The sequence below is a fragment of the Mustela erminea genome, chromosome 10 (assembly GCF_009829155.1).
Source record: "Mustela erminea isolate mMusErm1 chromosome 10, mMusErm1.Pri, whole genome shotgun sequence".
Taxonomy (NCBI): domain Eukaryota; kingdom Metazoa; phylum Chordata; class Mammalia; order Carnivora; family Mustelidae; genus Mustela; species Mustela erminea.
The window spans coordinates 38,532,039-38,545,627 of NC_045623.1; the positions used below are offsets into that span (position 1 = coordinate 38,532,039).

Genomic DNA, 13,589 nt, shown 5'->3' on the forward strand with positions numbered 1-13,589 from the left:
GGTCCAGCCCCACATCAGGCTCTCTGCCCGCCCCCCCACCTCTCTGCCTACTTGTGATCTGTCAAATAAGTAAAGTCTTAAAAAAAAAAAATGCACTACTAACAACGAATTTTCTTTTTAAATACCCAATCATAAGTTATTTAGTAGGAATATGAAGTTTTAGAAAACACCTGTAATGAGAAGTCGGCTGATATAAAAAGAAGTTATCCCAGTTTACAGTCCCTCTCTAAAGGAATTGTTGTTCTTAGTGGAGTCCTAGCGTTTTGAGATTAATAGGTAAATTTTCTTTCAATTAAAAAGCCTTGAAAATTCCTTAGCGTAAAAACTGTGCATATACATATACTATATACAGGATATGTAATATGTGTACATATTTACACAATATATATATAAACACAGTATGTCTTACTTTCCATATGCTTCCTCCAACATTTTCCAATCAAGCCACAGTCTGTCTTTTTCATGGAGTCCACATCCTCCCCACAAAAACCACGCTGTACCATTTCCTCTCCTCTTCCAAAAAGGAACCTAACCAAACTACCCTTGCGCCCACCTATAGGACCAGTATTACGCAAACGGGATTTTCCAAGCCTGTCTGCACCAGTGGGCACCTTAAGAACTCTAGAATAGGCACTTTTGCCTTAAAAGTGACTTTCAGAAGAGGATCAGTTATGTATATCTATTTATCTCATTCTGTCCAATTATGTCTACCTGCAGGCGCATTTTAATATAATTACCTGGCAGAATATTCTACTATAGCTAACCCCAGAAACCTTTTAAGCACTTGCCGATCCAAATCGCCTGAACTCAGGACTTTGCTGCTGCTACCACTGGGAAAGAAGGAATAGGACTCCCCGGAAACGAGGCTGTCGGCAGGGTCCAAACTGCCAAGTCAACATTACCCGCAGCTGAGCATGACATTTGAGCACGTGCCCGAGAACCTCATTTCCAAGATTCATGCCCGGTGTCCAGCAGGCCGGTGTCCTTTCCTTTGTGCCCTGGGAGGGAAGAGCGGCAGCAGCCGCAGGCTCGGGCTCAGGCTGCCGCTGGCCCCCAGCTCGGGTCCTGCAAGTCTGCGCGATCCCTCTGTCCCGCCCAGGGCCACGCGGACGCGCACTCCCTGCGCCGAGGGTCCGCTCCAGCTTCCTCATGAGAGCGAAAGGAGATTTGTTTCTCTTTTCCTCGTGCCTCCGTAGCGCTTAATATCTCCGGGACGTGGCCCTTGCGCCGTGTGATCGTGTACTTAAGCATACAAACACGGTCTAACGAATGAACTTATCCGATGAACTTGCCGATGGTGCAAAGTCCTAGAGCAGAGGGCCGTCTCTTTCTTATCCCGGTGTCCACAGTGCCCAGCATCCGGCTTGGCACCGAGTCCCGAAAGTATCAAAATAGAAATGACTAGAGTTAGTGCACGGAATGGTGTAGAAAACCGGAGCCTAGAAAGGCAGGCGGCCTCGGAGGGCAGGGAGTGCGCGCCCCCGCCGCCCGGGGGCAGTGTGGAGCTCCATCACTCGGTTCCCTTCGGACGGCGCTTCTCCCCAGCCGGAGCTCACGGCAGACACCCGGGACGCGGGGCCGGCCGGCCGCATCTCCCAGCATCACCCGAGACCAGAAGGCGGGGGCCTCGGGCCGGTTCCTCGGGGCCGAGGCAGGTGCACCCGTCCCACCCTCGGCCTCCTGCTCCTGACTCACGGGGGCCGCACCATGCCTCCTGGCGTGGAGGCTCTGGACCTGCCGGCGTGGAACGGAGCCTCAGGCGCGTCCTGGGGGCCTCGAGGCAGGTCAGTATCCCCGAGGCGCCCGGCTCCGCCCGGCTCTCCAGCATCCCACGGTCCCTCCCCGGGGACCCCACCGCCGCCCCCTCCCCGGGCTGCTTTCCTCCAGGGGTCTTCTGGCGGACGCACCTCCGCTCCATCTCCCACCGGCCCTGCCGGCCTCCGCTTCGCTGCCTCCCGCCCTCGGGGCTCCGAAAGGCCCGCGGGGTTCCACGTGGGAAGAGTGCCCTAGGGCCCGAGTTGAGAAGCTCTCCACTAGATGCCCCGTTTGCCTTGCCCCGGCGGGAGGCTAGGAGGTGGAGGAGGTGGCTCGGGGGCGGGGCGGGAACACCTGGGCCACGCGCCCTGGGCTCCCGGCGCGCACTTGAGCCCTGCGGTCCAGCCGCCCGCGCCGTCCCCGCGGCGGCCGCCGCCCTCACCCCTCCGCCCGGGTCTGCGCGCGCCGGCGGCTGCAGGAAGGGTAAGAGACTGGAGCCCGCCTGGAAGGTCTCCGACTTTGGGGGAGGCGTTCCCGGGAAGGCCGAGATGCGTGTGCACTGAGCGGGTTTTCTTGCTCGGAACCCCGAACGAAAGCTGTGGAAAGTTTGGAAGGCGGAGGCACTGGCCCCGCAGCCTTATCGGTTTCCCGAGGCCGGGAAGCCCGAGACAGGATCAGGTGTTTTCAGGCTAACGATCAGGTGAGGCGCCTGAGCTGTGTCTTTCAGGATGTCAGATTCTGGAGGAACTCTCCTCAAGTGGATGCCTTTACTGTTCTAAACTGGAGCTTACTTGGGGCCTTGGGAGTGCTTACATTCACTGCTTGCAGTTGGTTAAATAAGGCTGGGCTTTGCCTTCCGGAACAAACAGGCCTTTTCCTCAGGTGGGAGGGTTATAGTGCGGCTAACCCCCATTCCTCTGCTTTTATGAAAAGGCGTACAGTTCAGCTGGGTGATGCTGCCAAGAGGCCCCACCTCCGTGGTCAGAGCTGCAACCACCCAACTGCGCCGCTGAGCCCGGGGGTGGGGGTGGGGTGGGGTGGGGGAGGGGGGTTGAGTACAAACAGGCCTTGGCTCCCCCGCCTCTGCTCACAAAACAAATATAGAGGTGGGCCGTTAAATTTTCTTAAAATAATGTAGAGACTCTCCTGCTTTTCCTGCGTGGCGTTCTCAGTGTTATTATACACGGACTCAATGCTAGCAAGGAAAGCCAGAATTCGGGAGAAGCACTCACTTGATCTCTGCTGGCCGTCCAGGTAAGTAGTTCCAAACAAGGGTGGCATATACTTTTCTAGTGTATGTGGAACCCATGTTCCACTCTTCGCCTGACTGTTCCCACGCAGAGGTCAACATAATGGTGCCAATATGATTTAATTTCCTGCCCTTAAAAATCGGTATATCCTGATGAAGTATTTGAGGAGGCCGTGTTCTTTTCTCGCAAGGAGGAGCATATCGAAAGTGGTGTTTTTAACAACAGAATAATAAATATAAAATCTCCTAATGAAGCAAGGAGGAAAAGTAGGGAGACAAATTTTGCAAGGTCAGTTTTGAATGAGAAGACATAACTTTGATACAACTTTTTTGACAACTGGATACTGGTCAATGTTACACCAAAAACGACCATCTCTTTTAATGCTAGGTGTCTATTTTTAATGGGGCTGATGGGCAGAAATTATACATTTCTTCCATCTGCTTTAGCTCTAAACCCCTGTTCTGAAAGGGGGAGCAAATGGACTCTGGCTTTATTAATGGTGTTCGGCTTGGGCTGGTAAACAGGCTGGTGTTTATGGTGGGTGTGGTCTATAGGCTTTCTCTTTTTTAAATCTTTATGCCAGTATTTTTCTCAGCCTATTTCCTCCAGGAGTTAACCATTTTCATCCACTCCAGAGAGTATCTCCAGAGGCTCCCACTCTTTTTTTTTTTTTTTTTTAAATTAACAAATAATGTATTATTTGCCCCCCACCCAGTACAGGTCTGTGAATTCTCAGGCTGACACACTTCACAGCACTCACCATAACACATACCCTCCCCAATGTCCATAACCCAACCACCCACTCCCTACCCCCCAACGCTCAGTTGGTTTTGTGAGATTAAGAATCTCTTACGGTTTGTCTCCCTCCCAATCCCATCTTGTTTCATTTTTTTCCTTGCTACCAGAGGCTCCCATTCTTACAGTGTGGAACACGTACTCGGCTCTACCCACAAACAGCTTTCGAAAGGATTCAGATTTGAAATATATGTGTGTGTATGTCTGGTTGTGCGGTGCCAGTGGGAAATTGGATTGTATCATTGTAAACTGAGAATGGAAGAAGGGGTCATTAAGAGACAGGTGGAGAAGTTCTCTAGAACATCAGGATAGGAATTCTGATGTTTTCTGTTGAAGGGACCAGCTACCTTGTTCTCTGCAGAGGTGGGATGTGGGCTTCACACTTTCAGGAACTGCTCAACATCTCTGTGATGTGCTAACCAAATAGCCCAAGTGTGGGGGAATCCGGCAGCTTCTTCTTTTTGAGTCAGCAGTCTCAAGATTCTAGCTCATCTTCCTCTTCATACTTTGAGTCAAACTCCCATGACTGTAAACTTAGCCTTCTGTAGCAAACCTCCCCTAAACCAGGTTCTGTGGCCTGGACCCATTGTAAACACCCATATTCCATTCTTTGCCTTACTGTTCCCATGCAGAGGCCAACATAATGGTGCCAATTTGATTTAATTTCCTGCCCTTAAAAATCGGTAAATCTTGGGGCGCCTGGGTGGCTCAGAGGGTTAAGCCTCTGCCTTCTGCTCAGGTCATGATCTCAGGCTCTTGGGATCGAGCCCCACATCCCCACATGCTCAGCAGGGAGCCTGCTTCCTCCTCCTCTCTCTCTGCCTGCCTCTCTGCCTACTTGTGATCTCTGTCTATCAAATAAATAAATAAAATCTTAAAAAAAAAATCGGTAAATCTTGATGAAGTATTTGAGGAGGCCATGTTCTTTTCTTGCAAGGAGGAGCATCAAAAGTGGTGTTTTAAACAATAGAATAATAAATATAAAATGTTTTCTAATGAAGCAAGGAGGAAATGTAGAGAGACAAATTTCGAACAGAGTGGCAGAGAATAGAGAACTGAAAGTCAGGAATGATTATATTCATAAACTGAGCTCTTCAGGCTCGTTCTCTATCAGTGAAGTGAAACCCAGGATAAGACAAACCTCAAAGCTTAGTGGGAAAACAGGTGGCTTCTTGTGGCTACAACTTACAAGTAAAATCAGTAGCTGAAAGAAACCCTTTTGGCCAGAAAGTTAGAAGTGGGATCTTCCCTGAGGCTGGGCTGTTCTAGGTTCCCTGTGTCATTTCTGAAGAGTGAGAGCTCCCTTCGGGGAGCTCTGACATCACATGTTGTGAGATTCATAGAGAAAAGAAATTTTATTTCCAGACTTCATTCCTTTTACTCAGACTGCAATATTTTTCTCAGGGGCAGATGTTTAACGCCAAGTGTTGATTGGTTGGTTGGTTTGCTTTGGCAATCATCTGGGTGGGGGGGGGGGTTCATCCCATTTTCCTTAGCCTACCCCTAGCTGAGCTTTCTACTCTGTTTTGATCTTGGGTCTCTGCTGCCTTCCCTCTCCCTCCCCCCAAGTCCCTGGGTGACAAGACAGCTTTGGGGGTGGGAGGGATGCCAATATTCCTGTCCCCTCTGTTGGGAGATGGCTTCCTTTCTTCTCCTTTGAAGGTGATCTCCCCTTGAATACATCTGGTATTTCAGCGTAAAGCATCTGTCAGGCAATAATTGGTGACTAGTGAAGCTAAAGGTTCAGAAATACTGTCCTTGCTATAATTCCAGGACACCCATAATTTAAGTGGTGGGCTTAAAAAAATCATGTCACTTATGGTGACTGCAGGGAATTGTTAGAGATAGGGTGAATCTAGGGATTCCCCAACCGACACGGAGGTGGGCTTGTCTAAAAATAAGGTAAACTCATTTAGTGGTTTGAGGAGAAAATGATTAATTATGGCTTTGTGGCTTTTAATTTTACTTCTCCTTAGGGATAGGCATCAGCATGACCCTGTTAAATTGGGCACTTATTGATATGTTAGAGAAAGAAAAATATAAGGAATGCCATAATTCCAGTCATTTTCTCAAGCTTCAAGCTTTTTTTTTTTTCCCCCTTAGGCTGGCTCCATGCCCAGCACAGAGCCTACGTGCGGCTTGATCTCAGGACCCTGAGATCATGACTTGAGCAGAGATCAAGAGTCCGAGGTTAACTGATTGAGCCACCCAACCGCCCCATCTTCTCCAGCTTTAAGTGCTTTGGGAATCCTGTATTGCTGAGAAATGAGTTTTGCTTTACTTATCTCTGCCCTAGAGAGCTGATTGGTCAGGATGTGTTTTCAAAAGGGGTGTGACTTGTACAGAAGAAGCACTTTTAAAATGCGCAGACTAGTTCTGCTTTTCTGCTGCTCAGAGGCAACAGAGTGGTGATGGGAGATGATTTTATAGGAACTTGGTGACATGGTTGGTCATGTCTAGGGAAATTCCTGAAAGTTGTAGCATGCACATTCTTTTTTTTTTTTTTTTAAGATTTTATTTATTTATTTGACAGAGGGAGATCACAAGTAGGCAGAGAGGCAGGCAGAGAGAGAGAGAGGAGGAAGCAGTCTCCCTGCTGAGCAGAGAGCCCGATGCGGGACTTGATCCCAGGACCCTGAGATCATGACCGGAGCCAAAGGCAGCGGCTTAACCCACTGAGCCACCCAGGCGCCCTAGCATGCACATTCTTAATGAGTAGCTCTAGTGGAAAATGAAAAGCCCTTCAGTCTTCCTTCCCAGTGCTTCTCAGGATGAGAATGGGCACCTCATTTATGTTCTGAGAGCTATGCTTAGAGGGTAACCAAGGTTTCTTTCTTTGACTTTCTTTCCTTTTCATTTTTTTCTTTTTCTCCCCCCTCCTTGACTTCCTTTAGTTAGGGCCTAACTACCCCAGAGCCTCAGCTGTCTGGATCACTCTCTTTCTCTTTCTCTCTCTATTTCTCCCTCCCATTCATTCCCTCCCTCTCCCTTCCTCTCTCTGTCTCTCTCTCAGCAACTCTTCAAATCATGACAAAATCAGTTCATTGCAAGCAATGGAGTAGAAGGGGCGCCTGGGTGGCTCAGTGGGTTAAAGCCTCTGCCTTCGGCTCAGGTCATGATCTCAGGGTCCTGGGATCGAGTCCCACATCAGGCTCTCTGCTCAGCGGGAAGCCTGCTTCCTTCTCTCTCTGCCTGCCTCTCTGCCTACTTGTGATCTCTGCCTGTCAAATAAATAAATAAAATCTTAAACAAACAAACAAACAAACAAACAAAAGAATTGGAGTAGAAGAAAAAACCCAATGTGGTTTGTTGGGATTTTTCTAAAGTCTTCCATCTGCCAGATTGCCCTGTGATACCCCCACCCCCGGAAACACCGAAACGCTGCAGTTCAGCCTCTGCATGACTTCCCCACTTTCTCTCTCCCCCATGAATGTTGGGCGGGGAAATACTGGATTACATGTATTATTAGATCCTCTTTGACATAGCTTATTTTAACTCATAATGGTAACTCAAGAATCTGTATGTCAGTCACCAAAAATCAAGAAAATGTGGAAAATTTAAAGAAGAAAATTAAGATTACATATAACACGACTTCACCAGATTACCAAGACTTTTTTTCCCTGGTTTATGCACTTCTAGACTTTTAAGATGTCTAATTACAGATATAAATGTCAACATTTTTGGAAAGATAGAACCTCAATATATTTGTTTTGTAACTTAAAAAAATTAACAATATGCATAGACATCTTTAGGCCAATATAAAGTTGTCAGTAGGGTTACAGTGAACATTTTTGTAGCCATCATTCTGACTGGTGCTTGTTCTGAAAAACTCACACCTCCTTTGAAAACCTTATCTTGTTTTTTGTTATGCCACATTTGTGGCATAAATCCATAGAACTTTGATTCATAGATCCCAGTTACTGTCCCAAGTGCTCTTGGGAAATTTACATTTCCATCAATAGAGTTTTGTTCTCATTATGATAAATAAAACTTCAGATTTTCACCAATTTGTCTGTTAGTCCATATTTGTTGTTGTTGTTTTTTAAAGATTTTATTTATTTATTTGACAGAGAGAGATCACAAGTAGGCAGAGAGGCAGGCAGAGAGAGAGAGGTGGAAGCAGGCTCCCCACTGAGCAGAGAGTCCGATGCGGGGCTCGATCCCAGGATCCTGGGATCATGACCTGAGCCGAAGTCAGAGGCTTTAACCCACTGAGCCACCCAGGAGCCCCATTTTTGTTGTTGTTAAATGTTCACTGACTGTTCAGATCCTCAGCCTGTGATTACACTGGGTTGTCTTTTTCTTACTTGTAGCTGAGAGCTCTCTACAGATAACAGGTCATAAGCTTTTCTGCCTGTTCAAATATATTGCAGACCTTTTCTGCATTCTTTTAACTTCTTGAAATCATAGATGTTTGTGTAAAGATCTGTCAGTCTTCTTCATTGGCTTGTAAATTTCATCATCTTTAGAAAGGCCATGTCAAATCCTATTTTAAAAATGTCTATCATATGCTCCAACCAATTTTATTTGCTTAAATGTATCTAAGTTTTACTTTTGCATTTAATTTCAAGGAGGACACTCCTTTTCTTTCTCCCCGATGGATTGTGAGTTTTCGTGATAACTCATGGAATCATTCATTCTTTGGAAAGACTTTAGGAATATTAATTGAAACAAAATAGGGTTTCTATCAGCAAACCAAGCACCTCGATTACCTAAAACTCTCTAATGTATCTTGGCTAAGCAAACCTTTTCAGTATATTTTTAATTCAAATTTTCCTACCCGTGTTTTAGACTTTGCATTCTTGTTATTGTATTGCTTTTATTATATTTGTTTCTGTGGCTGGCATTATTATTAGTTCACTTTATCAGGTGCTGGCCAAGGAAATGTTCATGTTGTCAGCATTGTTGTCTCCTTCATTGACCCATTTCTTCCCCAAACAAGTATTCATTGAATACCTCTTATGCATTAGGTGCTCTGCTGTATGCTAGGGGATATAGTGACTAGCAAGACCAGGCCTTCATGCAGTTCTCTTGTAGGGAAGACCAATGAAGAATGTGATCTTAGTTATAAAGGAAATTCAGTGATGGGAGAGGCAGTGGGGAGCCAGGCATGCAGAGAGCTGGGCAGAGAGGAGGACAGGTGAAGCAGCAGATGCGTATGTCCAGATCAGGATGTTCCAGGGCCAGGAAGGAGGCCAGTGGGGTACTGAGGAAGAGGAAGGGTGGGTGTGGGAAGGAGGGGGGCAGGAGACTTTTAGGCAATGATGTGGTGGGGGGGGTTGGGGGGGACTTGGATTTTAGTTTGAGAGCTGGGGAATGCCACTACAGAGTTTTCAGCAGGGAATGATATCTGACTTGGGCTTTTAACATTACCCCTCTGACTAACCTGTGGGACAGTGAAAGGCTGTTAAGTTGTCAAGTGAGAAGTGACAGGGCGTGGACCAGGGAGGCTGCGTCAGATAGAGAGAGAGATGGAGACTAATCCATGACGTGCTTTGAAGGAAGACTTGATCAATTGGATGTGAGGATGGATGAAAAGGAGGACCCATCGTAGGGCTCTGGAGCACATGTTTCTACACTTTCCTGCCCCCTAGAATCACCCGGAAATCTTATCAGAAATCTTGATGTTCAGCTCATAACTGGACCGCAATTAAATCAGAATGTCTAGGGGCTGGAAGCCAGGCACTGAAAAGTCCCCAGGTGCTTCTACTGCATAGCCAAGGAGGGGGTAACCACTAATAGGGGAAGTGATTACAGCTGAAACATCTGAATAGCTGCAGGGCGCAGATGGGTGGAGAAAGGGGTGGGGAGTTGATTGAGAAATCTCTTAGGTGGGTGGAGTATCAAGGAAGAGGTTGGATAAGGGAGTCTGTTCCAGAGAGAGACTTGCAGGAGTGGCAAATGTGAAGAGTCCACATCACGTGGGTCGTATTTAAAGCCACAGGACAGGGCAAAGTCTTCTAGAAGGGAGGACAGGGCGGGGGATGGAGGAACCCTGGGGCACGTCCTGAGGCACTCCCATTCATATGGGAGAGGAGCCAGCGAAGGAGACCGGGAAATGCCCAGTGAGGTAGGCAGAAAAACCAGGGCAGTGGGGTGACCTAGAAGCAGAGAGAAGAGGTGGTCCCAGGGCATGTCGTGGTCAGCTGTGTCGAATGCTGCTGAGCCCTTACGCTGCCGCCTGAGGAGTGGCAACTGGAGCCTGCAGCAGGCGAGGGTGCACCTCGAGCAGTTCCAACGGGGCCGAACAGATGGAATGTTCTAGACAGTCAGAAGCCCGCAGAGACCCTGAGCAAAGTAAATGTTGGATTTGTCCCATCAGATGGCTTCACCTGTTTTTTCTTTCTCATTTTGATAACATGACCGTGTAGAAGTCTCCTGATCTTAGAGACTAGGATCCTATTGTCAGCTAAATTCCGCACATTTCGAAATGGGAGAAAGTGTATTTGAAATACTAGTTTATTTGCACATAACACTTTTTTTCTTCATTCTTTACTATCCTACAGGCCATGATTCCTTAAGAAATATTTAATTCTGGTATCAGGAAGGAATACTGTCAGGGTCAGCAACTTGCATTCTTTGGGGCGGATTGCAATGTTAGGGAACCTTAGTTGTCTTATTCATAAAATAATGAGACAGAAACTGTAATCTCTCAGGTAGAGGATTTCAAACTGGGTGCACAGTAGAATAACCTGGGGAGTTTTTAAGAGCTCCCCCTACCCAGATGCCCAGGCTGCACCCCCACCAATGAGGCCAGAATCTCTGGGGGTGGAAGCTGGGCTTCCGTGGTTCTCAAGTGCCCCCAGGTGACTCTGTGTGTGGCTGAGTTGGTAAACAGGGGTTTTGTGTTTTTGCCTAGCTCTTCTATTGAATGACCCTATCCTTGGGTGTGAATATATACCTTATTCTCAACAAAATCAGGAAGAAGGGAGGAATGGATACAGGGCAGGCAGTTAGCAATGTCTATCAAGGGAAGGCTCAAAATTTACCTTCCAGGCTTCCTTTCACAGGCAGGGATGGATGGATACTCACCATAGAAATGAGGGAATAAAGGAAGTCCTGGAAATGCGGAATCCAATTTGGAAAGAAGGTGAAGGGAATTCCCAAATGGATGGCTCTTAATAGGGATTAGGAGCAACCAGTGTATAGGTTGGAGCAAGAGGGTGTATGCAGAATGATGAGTTGAAACAAATTGACAAGTTGCCCCACTTGTTTGACTATATTGAAGGGAGCTGGCAATTCAGCCAGTTTAGTGATAAGCCCTTGTCGGTATGCTGAAAACTGAGCAAATGGGGAAAAAGGCAATTAAACACCAAAATCTTCTTTTTACAAGAAAGAATAAAAAATAGGGTGGGGGTTGCCTGGTTGGCTCAGTCAGTAGAGCATGCCACCCTTAATCTCAGGGTTGTTAGTTCAAGCCCCATGTTGGGCATGGAGCCTACTTAAAAAAAAAAAAAAGAAATATATATATGTATATATATATATATATATAATTTACATCTATATATAATATATGAATATAATTTATATTTATATTTATAAAATCACAGTGTACTACTGGCTCAACTATGAAAAGTATTTGCATATTCACTTTGTAAATTTTGAATATTAATTTATCTAAAAGTTTTATTAAAATTTTATTGGGACAATGGAGAGGTGAATGTATATGTTTGCTGGTGGGGAGCAGATGGCAGATGTAGGAGCTAAAATCATCTTTTCCATAGGAGGATATAAATTTATAATATCTAAAAGAGTAAAAAATAGTAGGATAACATTATTGAGAAATATTAAAATAAATAACTGAAGAGAAACATGAAAGAAATTTCCTCCAAGGAATGAAAATCAGGGGTGAGGTTTGTTACTGTTCTTTTGAAATTATGTACACTCTTAAATTTGGGAGGAAAAGATGACATTGTTGGGGGGGGAAGGTGGGACCAGATGAAACAGAGCTCCCCAGATGTGGGTTCCTGGAAGGCTGGTGGTACTTATTGGTCCCTGTGCTAAGGATAGAGAAACCATCGATTGGGGAAGTGGTTCCCCTGCTTCTGCTGTGTCATCCTCTAGGACGAATAAGAGAGTTGTGGATTAGGAAAACCATCCCGTTCTATCACCACTGCATCGATATGAAATCCCCAAGCAGTGATGTCTGTCAGGAGCTAGGGGAACAAACCCCAACTCCCCCCAAGCTAAGGAGTTTATAATGTCAGCAGGGACAACAGAAGAACAGCCACTGAGGTGTGGTTGGAGCTCTGAGAAGCTCCAAGACTAGAGAAGTTGTCCCAAAGATTTTTGATAATTTACCCCATCAACTAAAAGAACATCCACCATCTCTGAATGTGTATCTGTATATTGTAAGTAGAATCATATCTACTATGAAAAAGGTGACCATTTTTAGAGGTGGGCAGAGGAAGAGGGAGAGAGGATCTCTTTTTTGTTTTGTCAGAGAGAAAGAGAGTGAGTGTGACCTAGCACAGGCAGACAGGACGGCAGACAGAGGAGAAGGGAGAAGCAGGCTCCCTGCCGAGCAAGGAGCTTGATGTGGGACTCAATCCCAGGATGCTGGGACCATGACCTGAGCTGAAGGCAGTTGCTTAACCAACTGAACCACCCAGGCATCTCAAGGGAGAGAGAATCTCAAGCAGGTTCATGCCCGGAGTGGAGCCTGTTGAGGGGCTTGATCTCATAACCCTGAGATCCTGATCTGAGCCAAAAGCAGATAGTTAACCAACAGAACCACCCAGAGCTTTCTTGATAAATCTGTTTCTTTTTTCCAGATCAGATCTACTTTTCATCTTTTTTAAACTCATGGCAAGCAAAATTTGCACTAGGAGAGTATTTGAGTTTCCACTTTCTTGATGTTAACATGGGCCCTCATTCGTTTTCCAGTGATTCTCGTTTTTTTGCCAGAACATTTATGTCCCTTCCCCACTTTGTGAGGGTTGACTAACAGGAAAGTATACTTCAAAAGTGCTTAAATGGGCCACATAAGCCTTCAGTGGTAGGGCCATGCTGAAAATCAGTGAGGCCACCACCATCGAGCCCCTACTTTGGGAAATCTCTTTCTTCCCCAGGGTGTGCTGCTTACCTATGCGAGGCACAGGCATCCATCGTTCTGACCAGGTGAGGGCAGCTTCCGTGTGATACACAATGATCCCTACATTAAACCTCGTAAACCTTCACTTCTGGCTTTGCTAGGTTAGTCCACTTAGAAGCCCTAACCCTTTCTTCCCACATACCAGTAATTGGCCTTAACTCCCACTTGTGTGCACACACCCCCTCTTTGGATGCCACTAGAGTAGAAAACAGTATTTTCTACCTCTTTCTATGTAGGGTAAGGGTCATGCAAGCTGAGAAACTAGCAGCCTGGGCTGGTTAGCTTATTTGCTGAGCTGATTGCATGAATAGGAACAAGGTGCCGTCATCGAAATTTGTGTGCATTTTTCTGAGGCAAAGATCAAAAGCTTTCACTGGTTCTCATAGGGGATTATGACCCCGTGAGATTAAGAATTGATGGTAATTTGTGGGACGCCTGGGTGGCTCAGTTGGTTAAGCAGCTGCCTTCGGCTCAGGTCATGATCCCAGGGTCCTGGGATCGAGTCCCACATCGGGCTCCTTGCTCAGCAGGGAGCCTGCTTCTCCTTCTGCTTCTGCCTGCCTCTCTGTCTGCCTGTGCTCACTCTCTCTGACAAATAAATAAATAAAATCTTAAAAAAAAAAAAAAGAATTGATGGTAACTTGTTTTCTTTTACGTTTTTTAAAACTTCAAGCTTCCATGGACTTTCTTAGTTA

General features: G+C 46.3%; 1 protein-coding gene across 4 annotated transcripts in view; it reads left to right on the plus strand.

Moving 5' to 3' along the window:
- The first annotated feature begins 1,696 nt into the window (after window positions 1–1,696).
- The window catches only part of MCOLN2 (mucolipin 2), a 54,870-nt gene continuing 42,977 nt past the window's right edge, over window positions 1,697–13,589 (plus strand). Inside the window, exon 1 of one of the 4 annotated variants that reach the window (XM_032301960.1) lies at window positions 1,697–1,784. In XM_032301960.1, coding sequence (XP_032157851.1) covers window positions 1,708–1,784 — 77 coding nt within the window. In that variant the 5' untranslated portion in view covers window positions 1,697–1,707. Of the gene's footprint in view, window positions 1,785–2,149; window positions 2,456–2,506; window positions 3,010–13,589 lie in introns of those variants that run through there. The other 3 variants (XM_032301962.1, XM_032301963.1, XM_032301961.1) reach the window with 3 other exon arrangements.